Consider the following 16,256-nt stretch of genomic DNA (forward strand, 5'->3'; position numbering starts at 1 on the left):
ATGTTTCAGTATTTCCAAGCAGTATATATATATATATATATATATATATATATATATATATATATATATATATATATATACTAATTAATTAATGTGAACTAAGTTCTGAAGAAGCAGCAGAAATTGAATAAATTTATCCCTGTAATAAGTTCACGTCAATGTACAGTGTGTGCGATGTGGCACCATCTAGTGGTGAGTTTGCAGATGGCGACAAACGGAAAGCGCTCGGTTTGTCCGCTCTGGGCTGCCGTAGAAACACGGAAGTGGACCCTGAACTCGCATAAAAGCTACAAGAAAATATGTGAACAGACTTCTGCGCGCAGAAATACATCTACAGCATTTTCTTATTAAGAAACTGACTTTTTAAGACTCGTTGAGAATGAAGAATCACAGATTTAAGCCTTTGACATTTCATAAAAAGATGTCGTTTTACGATTTCGTACAATTAGTACAACAATGAATACAGTGTGGCTGGTTTTAGTATTCTGTAACGAGTAATTCATGATCAACTATTGTGTTTTTCACACTTTCTATACACACTATAATTAATCAAATTGTCTAAACTCATGTGAATGAGGCCTGTTTGCTTCATGAAGGGTTAACTACCAGGAAGTAAAATGTACATACTGTATCTTAGAAGAAAAACTAAGACTAATCTTTGTATTGAATGTTTGATGAAACATAAACCCTCCAAAAAAGGAGATGACACGAATGATTGTGTGGACAAATAAACAAATCAACTCCACAAAGGGCTCCGTAGGCTACAAATATCATTTTTATTATTACTTTAAATAATGTCTAAATAAAAGGGACTAAAGACATGCTCGTGTGACTTCTTCCATTATCAAAAATATGGTGTCGTGTGTGCGTGTTTGTGTGTGTGTGTGTTGAGGGGGTTGATGTCTGCAGCAGAAATCTATCCAGGGAGGGAAGCGTCTCAAGGTGAGACCGATGTGGAGTCTATTCATCTGAAGACAAATTAAATTAGGATCAGCATCCCCACGGACGGTGTCGGTTATCAAAAGAGAGGAGAGGAGGGAGGGAGGAAGGAAGGGAGGAAGGGAAGGAGGAGGCAGTGATTCTATTCTTTGTTTCCTCTTTTCAACCAAGTGTCACATCCAGAAAAGAAAAAAAAACAGAAGTTATTCCTCATATATATATAAAAAAACTGAAAGATGACCTGGATACATTTCTACTTTTCCACATTTTTTTCTTTTTTTTACTACAGAAGTGAAAAAGTAAAGACATAAAAAGGAACACACAAAGGGGCGGGGTGGCAAAAAAAAAAAAAAAGAAAATTTTTTTTTTTTTAATAATCAACTCCCTTTGGTAAAAACTGTAATAAATGTTCTTGCATTTGTCTTTTTTCATATACATACTAACTTTAGCCGTTTATCACTAAAGTCCACAGTAAGCTTGGAAAGTATTACTAGCACAACGACACAGATCCGTCATAAAAAGTCTGAGACTATATACAGTGTATTTACAACGTGAACGGCATGTGGACAGTCCAGAATGAGACAAACGTGTGTGTGTGTGTGTGTGTGTGTGTGTGTGTGTGTGTGTACAAGCTGGTGTATTGGCAGAGGGCATTTTAAAAAGGTTGACGTCCAGGGCGGCGAGGATCATTTGTGTTAATAGAACTATATATAATATATATATATACACAACACATACACTGGAATATATGTCAGGTATTTGACATTCACAAGCTATACAATTTTACAGTCTGAGACCAAACAGTGTTGTGTGGCAAATGTGTTTCTTTTTTTCAGTTGTTTTTACATGAATGAAACAGTGCTTTTTGATGTTGGCCCGACGGTACCGTTTAAAGGGCTCAGGCACAGTTTCTAATAATGCTGCCGTGTGTTTTTCTGGAACAGGAAGTGTAACCCCCCTTCCTCCTCCCGCCTGCTCCGTCTCGTGATGGGTACATAATTGTGTGATTTGACCTTAACGCAGGAATGTCAGAACCAGATCTCTCAGACTTTTGTTGTGCTCCCCGTCCAAAAAAAAACCTTCGAACCTGGGAAACAAAAAAAAAGTTTGTAAAAGTTTTCCCCTCCCTCCCGTCTTTTTCTAAATAAGTGCACTTGTCCACCACATTGTTTTCCCATGGATACTGTAGAATAACACGCTCGTAAAAAGAAAAAAAAATCCCCCCGTGTGATCGAGTCACCTCCATGTGAGCTCTCAGACGAAATGGTTCAAAAACCGAAGCTCCGTTGTGATAAAAAGTATTAAAAAGAAAAAGAAAAGCACCACTCTCTCTCTCTCTCTCACGGGGCTCTCACCGTTTACATCGCTGAGCCCCGTAAGAAAAAAAAAAAGGGGCTCAGCGATGTGAGAGGCGGCTCCCGGGATGCTGGTAAGAGCTGGAGGTCTGCGACTGGATCGTGACGATTCCTATGTTTTTGGCAACCAAAAAGGCCCCGCGAAAAAAACCAACAACTGGGCCCAGCTAAAAACGCTGGTAAAAAAATCAGTAATCCTGCCGCCCTGGGTGCAACACACACACGGTAGCTTAGCTTAGTTGTGCTCCCATGTCGACCTTAAAAACACATTAATAAGCCCTCGGCCCTCTACTCTCTACTCCTGACCTGTTTGACCCAACGCCCCCCCCCCTCCAAAGAAATCAGTCTCTCTCGCGTTCTCTTTCTCGCCGCTTTCCTCTGGGCTACGGCGCCTTGCTGGGCGGGCCGTATTTGACGCGATACTTGTTGATGTTCACGAAGTGGAGGATCTCCGGCTGGCGGCTGGTGCTGCAGGGCAGGAGGCCCTCGCGCGCGTCGCCCATCAGCCACTTGTTGGTTTCGGCGGCCATGTCGCGGGTGACGTGCTCCTCGGCCCACGTGTCCACCCAGGCCTGGAAGCGCTTGTGCAGACGCGTGCTCACCCTCTCGTGTGACTGAGGGAGGAGGGAGGGTGGGGGGGGGGGGGGAGAAGAGGGGGAGAAGAGGGGGAGGGTGTTGTGATAGAAATCAGTGGAGAGACGATGACTTAAACAAACACGGTTCTTAATGCATTGGAGCGTCTCTCACTGGTGGCAGGAAGCCTAAACAATCAGCTGTCAGCCGTGATACACAGCATGTTACGTGCCCATGTAAGGCTATCCGCCCCATAAACAGTGATTATATGGGCTTAGTTTGTGCTACTTTAAAGGAATAGTTTGACATTTTAGATTAAAGCTGCCGTTTTGACTTGAACGGTTGACATGTGTCAGGTAAAATGTACATTTTGGATTGAACAGGAGGTTGACCGTGTTGCTAAGCTAACTGGCTGCTGGTTACTTATTTACATGTTTAGACAGCGGTATCAGTATTGTCACAAGTGTGAATGTCAAACTATTCCTTTAACTTAACAGTTTGAACGAGCAAAAGTCCGACTCAACGTATAAAAATAAATGTTGTCCGAATGTTTGTTTATTTAGCTTTGCAGGTCTGCCCCTAAAATAAATTGGAATAAAAGAAGGTTTTGGTCTTGTTGTTATTTAATTTAGTTAATAGCTGCAGGAAACACAATTATTATTATTTCTTCTTTTAAAAAAAGGATAAACGCCAAAAAATACAGATGGAGCAGAATATTTGGTTCAATAAAAAACCTGCTGTGAAATCACGACACGTATCTTTTTCGATACACTGTGACTTTACTCTGGAAATGTTTGGATATCTTTTGTCACCCCTCTATGTCACAGGGTTTTTCCGCATATCTTTGCAGCAATTGGATCTATTTTAGATTCTGAGACATAACACCCTCAGCGCTGATCTGCGCCTCCAGAAAAGAGAGTAAAGTCAAAATCCATTAAGCAGAATAATCGAGTAAGTCGCTTGGAGGTCGGGGACGTCGTAGTCGCGGGGAAGAAAGCAGCCAATACCTGTTGAGCTCGCAGCAGAGCGGTGCGTCTGTACATGTAGTCCTCGGACTTAAAGACGTACACCATCTTGTAGGAGTTGAGCTTGAACATGCACTCCATCTTCTCCTTTTCCAGGGACTTCTTGCCGCCCTCGCTGGCCTCTTTGTCCAGCTGCTCGCGGCCCTTCTGGTACTTCCTGATCCGCCTCAGATTCCTGGTTTACGAGCGCAAGAGAAACAAAAAAGAAAACGGGATGAGCGACTCGTGGCAGCCGGCCGGGATGTGTCAGAACAAACAAACAAACAAAAATTGATTGCAGTTAATTTAATCAAGATGGGCTCGTATTTTGACTTTTGCATTTGACAAAAAGGGAGGAGGGGGGGGGGGGGCAGGTAGCAAGACACTGATGTTATGCAGTAAAATAAAAAGTCCTTACCATTAACATCACCCTATTTTTTCTGCGTCAAAAGACATAAAACTGCATTCACAATTCAAAAATAATATTGGCAAATTTGAGCAAAAATCAAATTTTTTTGCGAGGACTCACCTGGGGAGGAACACTGGCTTCTGAGCGAGGTGCTCCCTCAACTCGGCCGTGGTGGAGTCCGGGTTCAGGTAGCGGCCGACGTAATCGGACCAGCGCTGCGGACGAGACGGACAAGCGAACCGCCGGGTTTAGGACGCGAGTTCGGGACATAAACACGACGACTGACACCAGTATCACCAAAAGGTTGGCAATAGGTCCTTACTAGTGTTTCCACTCCAGCTGGAAAAGTAGACCCTCTTACTAGACAGAACGTAAAGACAGCTTTTATTTGCATTTAGTCACTGGATGTTTAGTTTCCTCTTTTAATATGAAGATACTATTTAAATGTAGTATAAACTTTACTATGAGACTCATACACGAGTCAAAAGCCCCCAAAAAAATCATGGCTCCAGGTGCTTTTAACTTTGTCAATCTGCCAGCCGTCACAAAGTATATTTGCTTTATTGGTTTGTAAAAAAATAAGAAGACCTTGACAAGCGACCGTGTTTGACAGGAGTCGACAGTCTCGTACCTCGGCCTCCATGGGCTCGTCCGAGTTCTCCTCCTCTGTGTCCAGCAGCTCCACCGAGAGCTGCACCTGCGACCGGTTCCTCGAGAACATCACCTGAGAGAAGCGACAGGGAGGATGAACCGAGAGCGAAGCTACATAAAACTCATGGAAATGTGTGAAAGACGGTTTTTGTCCTGAGCGCTCAGAGGCCTGAGGGCGCAGACACACAACAACAACCAGGTCCTTTTATCTCTTATGATAGAAGGGATAATAAACCCTTTTTGTCTTTTTACAAAATGTACCAAAACACTGGCGAAGAGGAAGATGTTGGGTCGATAATGACGAGAATAAAAACAAAATTTAAATCATACCCTCTAAACTAAAAAGGCCATCAAAGAATTCATAAACAGTTACTGATTTGTTTGGGACACTCAAACAAATTGCTCCCAAATTCAAACCAATGACTGGACTGAAAGCAAATAAAAACCTTTCCCATGAGTGCATGTAACGGCCCGAGTCCCCGCAGGGTGAATATGTTTTAAGTCTCAGCTTTCCCAAAATCAGAACTGTATTTAATGTTTGACAGAACTGGATAAACCTGTTTATTGGAGCCAGCTGTCGACGGCAAAATGAAGCTTTCAACGAGCAATCAAAGGGAATATTGTTGCTCGTGGGCGGCAGTTGCCCTTCGGCTGCTTGTTAATCATTAATGTCACGGGAAAAAAAACTTAAATGATATCATGTTCAACATATTTAACAGGTGATTTGTCAATTTTTTTTATTTTTTTCAACCTAATTTTAGACGCTTTCAATGCCAATTGACAGAGTTTTCACACACAGCACTGCTTCTATTGCACTCTGAAGTTTTTGCGTTTAATTCTACGATGTGGAGAAGAACACAATCTCATAAACACGAGAAATCCTCCTGCTCTCAAACACATTTCCACTTCTGGATTAATTAAAGCAAACACTCTGCAGCCTCGCGGAAAATTCCTAATCAAAGAACTTCTCCTCAAATGAACAGATTTCCATATTTAAAAAAAAAAAAAATCTTCCGCACAACGTTTCATCACCCGTAATCCAATTGCATCACCCTCTAACTTTCCACTGACTGTAAAGGAACTTCATGTATTTTACCTTGAAGCAGTTCTCGTCAGACATGAGCTGCTCGCCTTTCCGCTGGTACGCGGCCTCGGCCGAGCTCCTGGTGGGCTGCGTGGACGCGGTTCCTCCGCTGGCGCCGTTGGCGCTCTCCGAGAGGTAGAGATCCGTCACCTGGACGCAGATCTCGTCGCTCACGATGTGCTGGAGCTGGACGGGAGGAAAAGGGACAAATGAGGCGTTTAAAAAAAAAAAGAAAAAGGGCGGGAAACGACCTTCTCCAAGCGCGAGGACACTTTAAGACTAGAGACCCGGAGGCGAGCGAACAAACAGACGGGTGACTTGCCTGCCGGACGATGCTTTGGATGAGCTTGTCCATGGTGAAGGCCGTGTACGCGCGGATGGTGAACATTTCCCTCAGCGAGTCTTCGTACTGAGACGCCTCCATGTTGCCATCCAGCAAGTTACGAACCATCTCCAGGAAGGCGGAGTAGTAATCCTCCACCTCAATGTCCACTGGGGGAGAAGCAAGACAGACAAACGATCAGACGGCTGCGCTCACGTTTCAATCATCTTTGGCGGAAGTTACAATTTTTAGCACTCCGGGTTCTGGGGGCGCGCCGTCCCTTTAAGGACGTGAAACACGCGAAGGGGGGTCGTCCGCCTGTCGCTACTCACTGGGCTCCTTCAGTCTCAGCTGGACGGCCGGATTGTCGTTCTTCTCCTTCTTCAGGCCCAGGACCTCCCTCTCCCAGTCGCGCTCCCGGACCTCGGCCTCGATCTGCCGCTCCGCCTGCCCGTAGAGCCGCAGCAGCCGCGCGCACAGCGTCTGGTGCAGCCGCAGGAAGATGTACCAGTTGTTGTTGACGTAGAAGAGGTTGTAGGCGTCGTCCGAGCCGCGCAGCTTCTGCGCCGCCGCGTTGCCGAACAGCAGCTTGGACTTGGAGGGGCTCCCGCCTCCGGGGACGCCGTTGTGCTTTTTAGAGGCGGCGCCGCCACCCCCTCCGCCGCCGCCGCCTTCCTCCAGATCCATCTCCTCCTCTTCCTCCTCCTCTTCTTCCTCCTCCTCCACGTCCGAGAGCTCGCCGCGCTGGGAGAACAGCATGTCGGGGATGAAGTGGTAGATGATCTGCTTGATCTTGTACTTGTCTTCCTTCTGGATGCCGGCCTGCCGCTTGACGTGGTGGATGATGAGCGCCGCCGCGTCCTCCAGGATCTGGCTGTCCTCGTACGCCAGCGTCAGCTGGGGGCCCGTGGGCGGCGTGGCGTTCTCCTCGGACGCCTGCTCCTGGCGCTGGTAAAAGCGGAAAAAAAAAAAAATCGACGTCAGCGTTTTTTTTTTTTTTGCATGCACAGAATATGCAACGGTTTCTTTGTGACCTTGAGACGAGCGCGGCGCTACAATCTGTTCGTTCCTACGTGAGATACAGCTCGCTAAAGCAGAATATCTTAATAAGAAAACAGACATATGCGCTAAACGCCAACACAGGATGTTAATTCAGAGTCCATGTTTTGCGTCAGTGCCGGTACGATGGCGCGGCGCGGCGCGACGGGGGGGAAACCTACCTCGTCGTAAATGCTCTCGATTTCATTCAGCAGGGACTTGGAACGAAGCACTTTGGTGTCGTTCTGCTTGAAGTTGATGCCTTGATGGTCGAGAGACTTGAGGTAATACTTCTCGTTCTGCTCCCTCCAGATCTTGTTGAAGCCTCGTTGGGCTTCCCGCCACTCATCCTCCTTTGTCTTTAACCTGGTCGGAGAGGAGAAGGCGAAAGTCGAGTCACGCACACACACACACACACACACACAGTCAGCTGTGAATCACACATGCTCATGTTTGGAAATGTGCTTATTAAAACAGGAAATAAACGTGAAAGATATTTGTTCAGCGGAGAGCTCGACCCCCACCTCTTCAACACGATGGGGACGGACACGGCCGGGTTCTTCTTGAGGCCGTCGATGATGTCGGGCGCCTTGTCTCCGTATATCCTCTGGATGGCCTTGCGGTGCACGACCTCCGAGGAGCCGCCCAGCGTGCTGTCCAGGCGGAACTTGGCCTGCTCCTCCGCCGACATGCGGGACAACTTCCTCTGCACCGTCTCCAGGACTCTGATGGTCGCCAGGTTGGTCTCCAGCACCACGTCCAACTGCGGGTGAGAAAACGGGGACGCTCTTAGTATTGCATAGCGTGTTATCTTCATCATACGGGAGAACGGTTCTCAACCTTTTGCAACTTTAGGACCACTTTTGATTGTTATAGATGAACAGAGTTAATACACATTTTGAGTTCCATGACTTTAAACCAAATTTGCATGACCAAACATTTTGTGAAATCATAAAAAAAAGGGAGAAAATGTAGTATTTAAACTAACAATGAGAATACCAGAGCATCCAGTAAACCTTAAATGACACAAATGAATCAGAGACAATAGTTTGATATAAAGAATAAATATTTATATTGAAGCCTGTATGTACGCCTGCTTATATTTTGAGCCTCTTTCTTTAAAAAAAATATTCATTATTTCAAACTCGGCGTAAATGAACGACATGAACACATGAACATAACACACGTCCTTGACTTTTATAAAACTTGGGGGATTACTTTTTTTGTATTCAATGACTTTCCAGGTTTTCCATGACCATAAGAACCCTGAATAAAAATATTAAATAAAAACAACAAGTGCAGGGTTGTCTCCCACGCCAATGTTTTCAGATTTTAAAAACCCGTACAATTTTGCGTTGCTGCATTGGAGACATGTAAAGATGTATCGTAGAAGTGGATACCAGTCTCTAATTCTTTGCGTGGCTCATACGTCATAAAAAAATCCCACTTTGAGCTTTCAGAGTTAATTCTAAGGTTATGCCGCCCGCCGAATCTGAAGTGGAGCCTCTGGCACCATGAACCATACATCTGCTACTGTTTGCCACTGAGGAATTTCCCTTTTGGTAAGTAATGAAAAAGTCTTTGTTCAGGGGAAGTTTTAAAAGAAAGAAATCGCGGTGGAGGGAAACGCAACAGCTGGTCCCTCCCTTCCCTCCCCCGCTGTGAAGTCACCAGACGAGTCGCACGTGTTTAACGATGCTGTTTACCTCAAAGCGCTCGTCCTCGCATCTGTAGATGTGCTCCTCGTACTGAGTCTTCTTGGAGCTGACGAACGTGGAGTCCTCGGACCAGGAGGGGAAGGAGACCCAGGTGTCATTCAAGACCTGCGGAAACAAACACGACATCTTCTTTGAACCTGAATCCAACGTCGAGATAATTCTTTTTGAGAATTAGGAAACTGGTCACGGGGTTTAAAAACAAAATGGTCGTCCGCTCTTACCTCTTTACAAAGCGGGGTCCTGCCGGTGCACTTGGGCTGCTGGTAGCTTTTGGGCAGCGCTCTGTAACTGGAGCCGAGTCTCTTACAGGAAGCATAATCAATCTCCATGGCGATGCCCTCGGTGGCGCGCTCCTTCGGGTACGGTTCGATGTGGGACGTTTCCCGATATCCCAGGAAGTTTTTAAACCAGTTGAACAGCTCTGGGAATTTTCTGCATGAAACATAATGAAGTGGGAGAGAAAAAAAACAACTAATTATGATAAACACAGTGGAAAAACAAAAAAAAGTGTTTTTCTCGCCCAGACGACAGAGTACTCACCCTAAAAAGGGAAGCACCAGCTGCACTAGTTCAGCCCTGGAGATCACCTCCTGATTGAAGATGAACAGACACCGCAGGAAGTTGTCGTAGGCCTCGGCGCTCCGCAAGGCTTTACGCACCTGAAGCGAGAAATAAAAAAGGTGAGAACAGAACGTGACGGAGACGAGTGAACAAAACTCAGCTGCAGTTATCTTGGACAGTTACACTTCGCTGACATACTTCACTATTTCAAGCTTTTCCAACGGTCGCATGTTAAAACTATATTAGTAAACCATTACCAGATACTCGTTAGGACAAATCAATATGACGGCGTATTACTTTCCGAGGTTAATTCCTTGCTGTGTGACGTCGTGATTGCTTTCTTCCTTCACATCCGGTGTCATATCCTTTCATTTAATGAATGTTTGCTTGCACATAAAACACAAAAGATAAAAACACGGCACACACACACAAAAACATAAAACACACCTTCTCAAAGAACAGAGACTCTGTCCCGACTCCATGCTTGTTGGCCTCCGCCACCGAGGGATCTTTCAAATTCAGCAACTTGGGCTTCTTCTGTAGCGTTAACAGAAAACGGCGACAAGAACACATCAGTTCAGTGATTTAAAACATTTTTAAAAACCCTGCCAGGAAATAAAAAGGAAGCACGGGTGGACTTCAGCGTCGGCGGTACGAGAGGATGTAACGCGCGTACCTTGACGGGGGGCGTGGTCCCTGGCGTCGGATGGCGTCGGATCGGGCAGCCGTTCTGATTGGGCCTCTGTTTGTTGTTGAGCTGCAGCTTTTTGGCCGTGCCGCCGTGGTCGTTCCGTACGGCCTCCGCCTTCTCAGCTGTGGTCTTACTTAGCAGCTACGAGGGGAAAAACACAAACACCGATTAAGACGAGGGTGCACCGATACGCCACGCTTGACTCTGGACTTCCAGAACCGCAGATACAATGGGGATTATTGCAGCGGGTCACTTGCTTGCAGAATGTTTAACTGGTATGAAGTCTTTTAGGAAGAGGAGAGGAAACAGCCCATCCTAAAAGCTGCATATGCACTACAGTGAAGCCCGAGGGTCTAATGCTCACCACCGAACTGTTGGCATCGGGGAGAAATTGCCCAAACTCGGAGAGCAGGTCCTCCTGGTTCTTGAAGAGCCTCGCCACCTGAGCGTACACCTCCTGCTCCGTCAGAGCCGGCGTGTAGTTCCCGCCGGCCTCCTTAGCGTTACGTTGCTCCTTCTGTAGTGGTAAAAAGCAGACGTTCACCGTGAACTCACTGCTGAAAACTGAGCAACGTGAGAAGGGTACAAAGCCGTCTAATCTGAAAATGCACGTGCAGATTTTCATATTATTTATTGGGGCAAAAGGTTTTGAGACGAGGGTCGAACTCAACGTTGTGTCGACTCTCCCGCGGGGCCGATAGAAGCTACGTCGCTAAGCTCACTGAAACGGCGACATTTGAAGTTTCATAAGTGGAAATGGTTTCATTGCAAACAAGAGGTCAAGCGGTTCCTTCCTTAAACAGGAAGTACACACGACATGTTATTTTTGCACAGCACACTGGGGCTGCACTCGTGTTTCATGTCGCAGAAAGATAAATATTGACAGTGTTTCCCCCCCAGGAGCGTGCAGCACTTACACATACTCACAGATTATTGTTTGTGAGAAACACAAATAAACACATTGTATTTTTTGCTCAAAATGAGCGTGTTTGTGTCTTCTTGGACATGAAAAGCTGAGTTCAGCGAATTCTGTGGCTCCTCCCTCAACGTGACGACATTGGTAAGCCCCAGAAGTCTGCTTGATTCTCTGTTTACGTATTTAGGGTTGACAAATCGTAGCGGTAACCACATGAGCCTGCAGGGTTACTATTCGCTGACACTTCCCCACAGACAACGTGAAGAATAAGATATTCTAAAGCCAATAAAAAGTACTTCGCAACTAACTCATCGCTGCGGCTTTCAGCGGCGGGCCACGGACCTGGTACGTGTGGAGGATCTCCAGGAAAGCTTTGTAGATGTCGGGCTGGCCCTGGAAGCGGTTCTTGATCTTGTTGACGTAGTTGATGGCGTGGTTGAACTCCACGGGCTGGTTGTTCTGCATGGGCGGCCCCGTGGGGGTCCCGCCGCTGAGGGGCGGGTGGAGCTGCACGGGCGGCGAGCGAGGAGAGGTGTACGCGGGGATGGACGGATTGCTCTGACTGCTCGGTGTCAACGTCGGGGGCTGAAGAGGCTGAAGGGTGGGGGGGGAGGGGCACAACATGAAGAGTTTTTAGGAGGCATTAAAAACAAGATACTGCACTGTACAACACCCGATATCAAGAGATGTTTCTTTTTGTCACTTGCTCATGAGTTACTCACCTTGCTCATCTTGGCCGGGGTGGGCTGCGTCAGAAGGGGCGGAGCGGAAGTGGTCGCGGCAGACGGGAGCTGGGGCGGATTTTGAGTGGCTGCCCCGATTATGGGGATGTTCTGGACTGAAATGCCGTACGGGGTGATGTGGTGGATCTGACCGGGCGTGGTCACGTTGACCAGGTCAGCGCTCTGGACCTCGATCTTGTAGCCAGGCGGCAGGAAGGTGTTGAAGCCCATGATGAGGTCGGGGTGACCTTTGAAGAGCTGTGACACTCTGCTGATGACCCCGGGGGTGTCGATACTGGAGGAGGGGCAATCAAAAACAAACCAACATTTTGGGGGATTGAGAGTTTTAACAAACCAAAAGCAGCTTGCAGACAAGAAAGCTATAATCATTTTTATTATTAGTACAGAATTGTGCATTTTAGTTACCACACAATGTTGATCAAGGTCGGAATGAACGAGTTACAACTCATAAAATGTAGAGTTTGAACCCCAAGTGGACTGACTTTGGGTGTGCATCTTAAAAAAAAACAGCTGCTTCTTTAATGTTAAATCAAACTTCCTCACCTTTGAGACTTGAACTCTTTCATTATGTCCAGGAAGTCGTTGTAGACCTGAGGCTGGTTGCCAAACTGCAGTTTGACTTGATCCAAGTAAGACAGAGCATCTTCTACCTTTTGGGACGGAGAAGAGGAGAAGTTCATGCACCTGTTGATTGGATTTTTACTTCTTTAAATCAGTGCCCTGATTCTGATATTACACCCGTGAACATCCTGCATGGCTATAAACAAGTCGTGTAACTAACCCAGAAAATGTGCTCAAACTTAAAGCAACCAATAAATCAACTTAACCTCTTATGGGATAAAAATACACAAATGTATATTCATTCTGGCGTTTTTTTTCCCTCGCAAAAAACTGTAAGAACATGTCAAAAAATAACGGTTTGACGGACCTTGAGCCTCTGGAACTGCTGGCCCTGTGCGGAGGCTTGGGGAGCAGCTGTGTGGCTGTGCCCCGACATCACCGAGGGCCCGTGGGACTGGACTGCGGGGCTGTGGTGGTGGGACCCGCCGTGGACGGCTGGGTTCGGGGTGTGCCCATGCCCGCCACTGTTCTGGGCCACGGTGGGGACCTGGGAAAGCAGAGACACCTACGACAACGCCGGGAAGGAGTTAACTTTAGTACATCTGGTAAGACACATGATGGACAGCACTGTGCGAATCAATCAAATCACCACATAAAATAAGTATGTACAGTAATCTATCTTCATGAAAAGTGAGACGTGGTTGAAAAACAGAGCTTCGGTTTCTGACAGGCAGCACAAACTGAGTTTAAATGACAGCTGGAGTTATGCGCAGCGGGTGACTTTAAAGCGCTGTAGCTGTAGTCGACCTAGTTTTAAATCTAAAAGTCAATGAGCTTCAAGCAAATGTGCAGGTGACAAGCATAGTATACCTGGTATCCCTGGGGGACGGAGTACTGGACGCCTGCTGTGGGCTGCATGTTGTCGGACACGGCCTCGTACACCGTCGGGGCCGGAGCCGGGGCCAGGACGCGATGCTGGAAGGCCTCCGGGTTGCCAGCGAGGCGACGCTGCTGGGACGCAAAAACCGTTTCCTGATCCTCCAGTCGCCGCTTCATTATGAACTCATTCTTCTGAGAGCTGAGAGACCTGCGAATAAACAAACGCACGGACCCTATTTTCACACTAGTGGTTATCAGAAGATTTTTTTTTAATCAGCCTCTTGATTTCATTCAATACTTTGCTGAGGAGCATGTGGCGGGAAGTCAACAATTTATGGATGCACGGTGCCAGCAAGCCACTTCTGTTGTTTAGCTGGGAAGAAATTAATTTCATGGTTTTTTTTTACAATAAAGCCAACTATACGCCCGATGCTTTTAGTGGCACAAAGACGCCTGAGGGTTTACAGAGGTCAACTACAGGGGAGCGTATTGATTAATTGACTTGTGATTGCGCGTGTCAGCTTTAGTTTGTTTTACTCTTATTCCTTTTTTTTTTCCCCTCGGGGGGAATGAGGTCAATGTCCCGCTGACATCAGATTAAGTTTGCGTTTGTCTGATTACACTTGCAGAAGTCCTGAGACTCTCTGGCAACATCAAACCTAGAACAGTAGCAGGATGGAGTACGTAACAGAGCAGCAGATGATTGTGCAGCAACAGTATGCAGAACAAGGAAACTTTGTGTGTGCATGAGCAGCTTGGGGGGAGGAATGTGTAAGCACAACATATAGATTTTGCTCCTTTAATTTACTGTCTCTGATGTTTCATTTGTGTACGTTTGTGTAAGCAAAGGCCAACTTAAAGCTTGTGCCATTATCACCTTTCATTCATTTGAAAGGTCCCCTTGTTATGAATCACTGTTTCATCATTTGAAGCTTTGTGTGAAACACATCTTCAAAGCTTGCTAAAACAAAACACTGAATATCTTACAAACAGCTTTAGGTTTATAAATAAGAAAGCACGCTTTCATTCAGCTCTAAAGAGTCGACTGAAGGCATCTCGCTGTTAACTTGCACTGAAGGCTTTTCATTGGCTGCGCAGACTGCGAGTTTTTAGAGACAGCCTACGTCACCGATGCAACAAACAGGTGCTGAGGGAGCGTCGGAGTCAGTCTGCCATTCACAACTTCCTCGAGACGGCAACAACTCCACAAGCATCTGAATGAATGACGTTAAAACAGACAATCCATAAAATAAAAAAGGACAGAGGAAGAATGGATTACGTTTCGAGCAGAAGTGACACAATGGCTGTCTTCTCATTGAAGTGTACTACTCAAAGCTGCTCGCCAAAAAAAAAAAAAAAAAAGTCTCGCTCCAAAGAAAGCGAGGCTGCAGTATTTATAGAAACCTACACCTCACGTTTGTGTCGTAACGTTTATAGGTCACGTACGGACAAACACAGCCGTGTCCGCTCGCCAACCGTTAGTTCACCATCCCCTTTACGGCCTGGCGACACAAGCACCGACCTCGAGTTACAGCGCGCCCGCCATTTAGAGCGTGGCGCGTGGGGGGGGGGGGGGGGAGGTGCCGTAAATTACACTCCCATTTCAGGCAGTACGCCGGGAAAAGTAGGCGACATTCGAGCCGCCATGCAGCCTTAAAGTACACGAAAGCATTTTTTGTATATTATACACAGCGATAAGTCGTTCATGTCGACAAGGGGGTTCGGAAGGGGGGGGGGGGGGCTGTGAGCCGCCAGTTAGCTGCTATCTAGCTAATGTAAACAACATGAGTAGTCCGGGGCGAAGCACATGCAGCTAACCGTTAGCGGGGTTTATGTTCACTGAAACAGGCGAACTGAAGCGAGCGTTGAAATCGCGATTAATAAGGAAAACCCGCATCGGGTCTGGTTACGAAGTGAGTGACAAGCAGATAGAAACCGATGTTCTCTGCGTGGTGGACTTCACACGTCTGCTCGCGGTCGGTATGTAGCTGCGTTAGCTTGCTGAATGAATTCAGCTGAACTCACCCGCCTCCCAAGTAGCGACGCTGAAGATCCGAAATTTGAAATCCGATATTCGGGGGAAGATGCCAAAGTGACGTATGCGTCCAAAAAGCAACTTATGCGTGTGGTTTTATTAAAATAAACAATTCAAGCGGCTGGGCTGCAAAGTGAAAATCTCCCCCGAAAGAGGAAAACAATCTCCGTTCGGTTAGCTCTGGAGATGGGGGCGGGGTTTTCAGAGATAACCCCGCCCCTAGGCAGGCGCCATTGGTCAGTTCGTTCAACGCATCCGCGGAAGGGCGGGGCGACGAACCCGGGTTGTGAGTTTGAACTGTCAATCAAGAATGTTTCTCGCTCCGCCACCATGCACGCCCATTTTGATTTGAAGCGCGACAATACCAGCGGTGTGAACAGTCCCGTCTGTGTTGTGTGTGGACGGTATAACATTTTACGTAACTGTAAGTGATAATAATTATAGTCAGGGAGATCTTTCCTCTGATAGTAAAGAGACAGACTCTTCTCTTTTCCTCTTAAACAAAGACGTAACTTAACCTACAAGTACAGATACATACATGTGTCCCTTAAATAATGAATGCTGAATAAATACTGTCCATTTGGACCAGAAATTCGTTGTTTTTTGGGTGAAGTGGGGTATTTATGTTGTATTCATAATATGCAATAGCTGCATTGTTTTCTTGGCCTGATTAACCTATTTGGGGTCTCCTATAATTTAGGTCTTTAAAACTGGAATTTATGCCATTGGGTCTTTTCAGGACATAACATTAATTCATTGTGGCACATTGACAATCCG

General features: G+C 46.5%; 1 protein-coding gene across 1 annotated transcript; it reads right to left on the reverse strand.

Moving 5' to 3' along the window:
• Positions 1-760: 760 nt before the first annotated feature.
• Positions 761-15,653, reverse strand: sin3aa (SIN3 transcription regulator family member Aa). The gene is made up of 21 exons (XM_068602672.1): positions 15,470-15,653; positions 13,436-13,652; positions 12,933-13,130; positions 12,548-12,654; positions 11,984-12,278; positions 11,604-11,855; positions 10,710-10,862; positions 10,331-10,486; positions 10,102-10,191; positions 9,634-9,752; positions 9,315-9,525; positions 9,082-9,198; positions 7,900-8,138; positions 7,558-7,741; positions 6,670-7,285; positions 6,338-6,507; positions 6,028-6,201; positions 4,912-5,004; positions 4,401-4,495; positions 3,875-4,067; positions 761-2,908 (listed from the first exon to the last, which is right to left on the reverse strand). Exons 2-21 carry the CDS (start codon positions 13,619-13,621, stop codon positions 2,678-2,680), a joined length of 3,879 nt encoding a protein of 1,292 aa, XP_068458773.1. The 5' UTR covers positions 13,622-13,652; positions 15,470-15,653; the 3' UTR covers positions 761-2,677.
• Positions 15,654-16,256: the final 603 nt, after the last annotated feature.

This window comes from Clinocottus analis, unplaced genomic scaffold, assembly GCF_023055335.1.
Source record: "Clinocottus analis isolate CAN_PGR_092001 unplaced genomic scaffold, fCliAna1.0.p SCAF_6, whole genome shotgun sequence".
NCBI classification, from domain to species: domain Eukaryota; kingdom Metazoa; phylum Chordata; class Actinopteri; order Perciformes; family Cottidae; genus Clinocottus; species Clinocottus analis.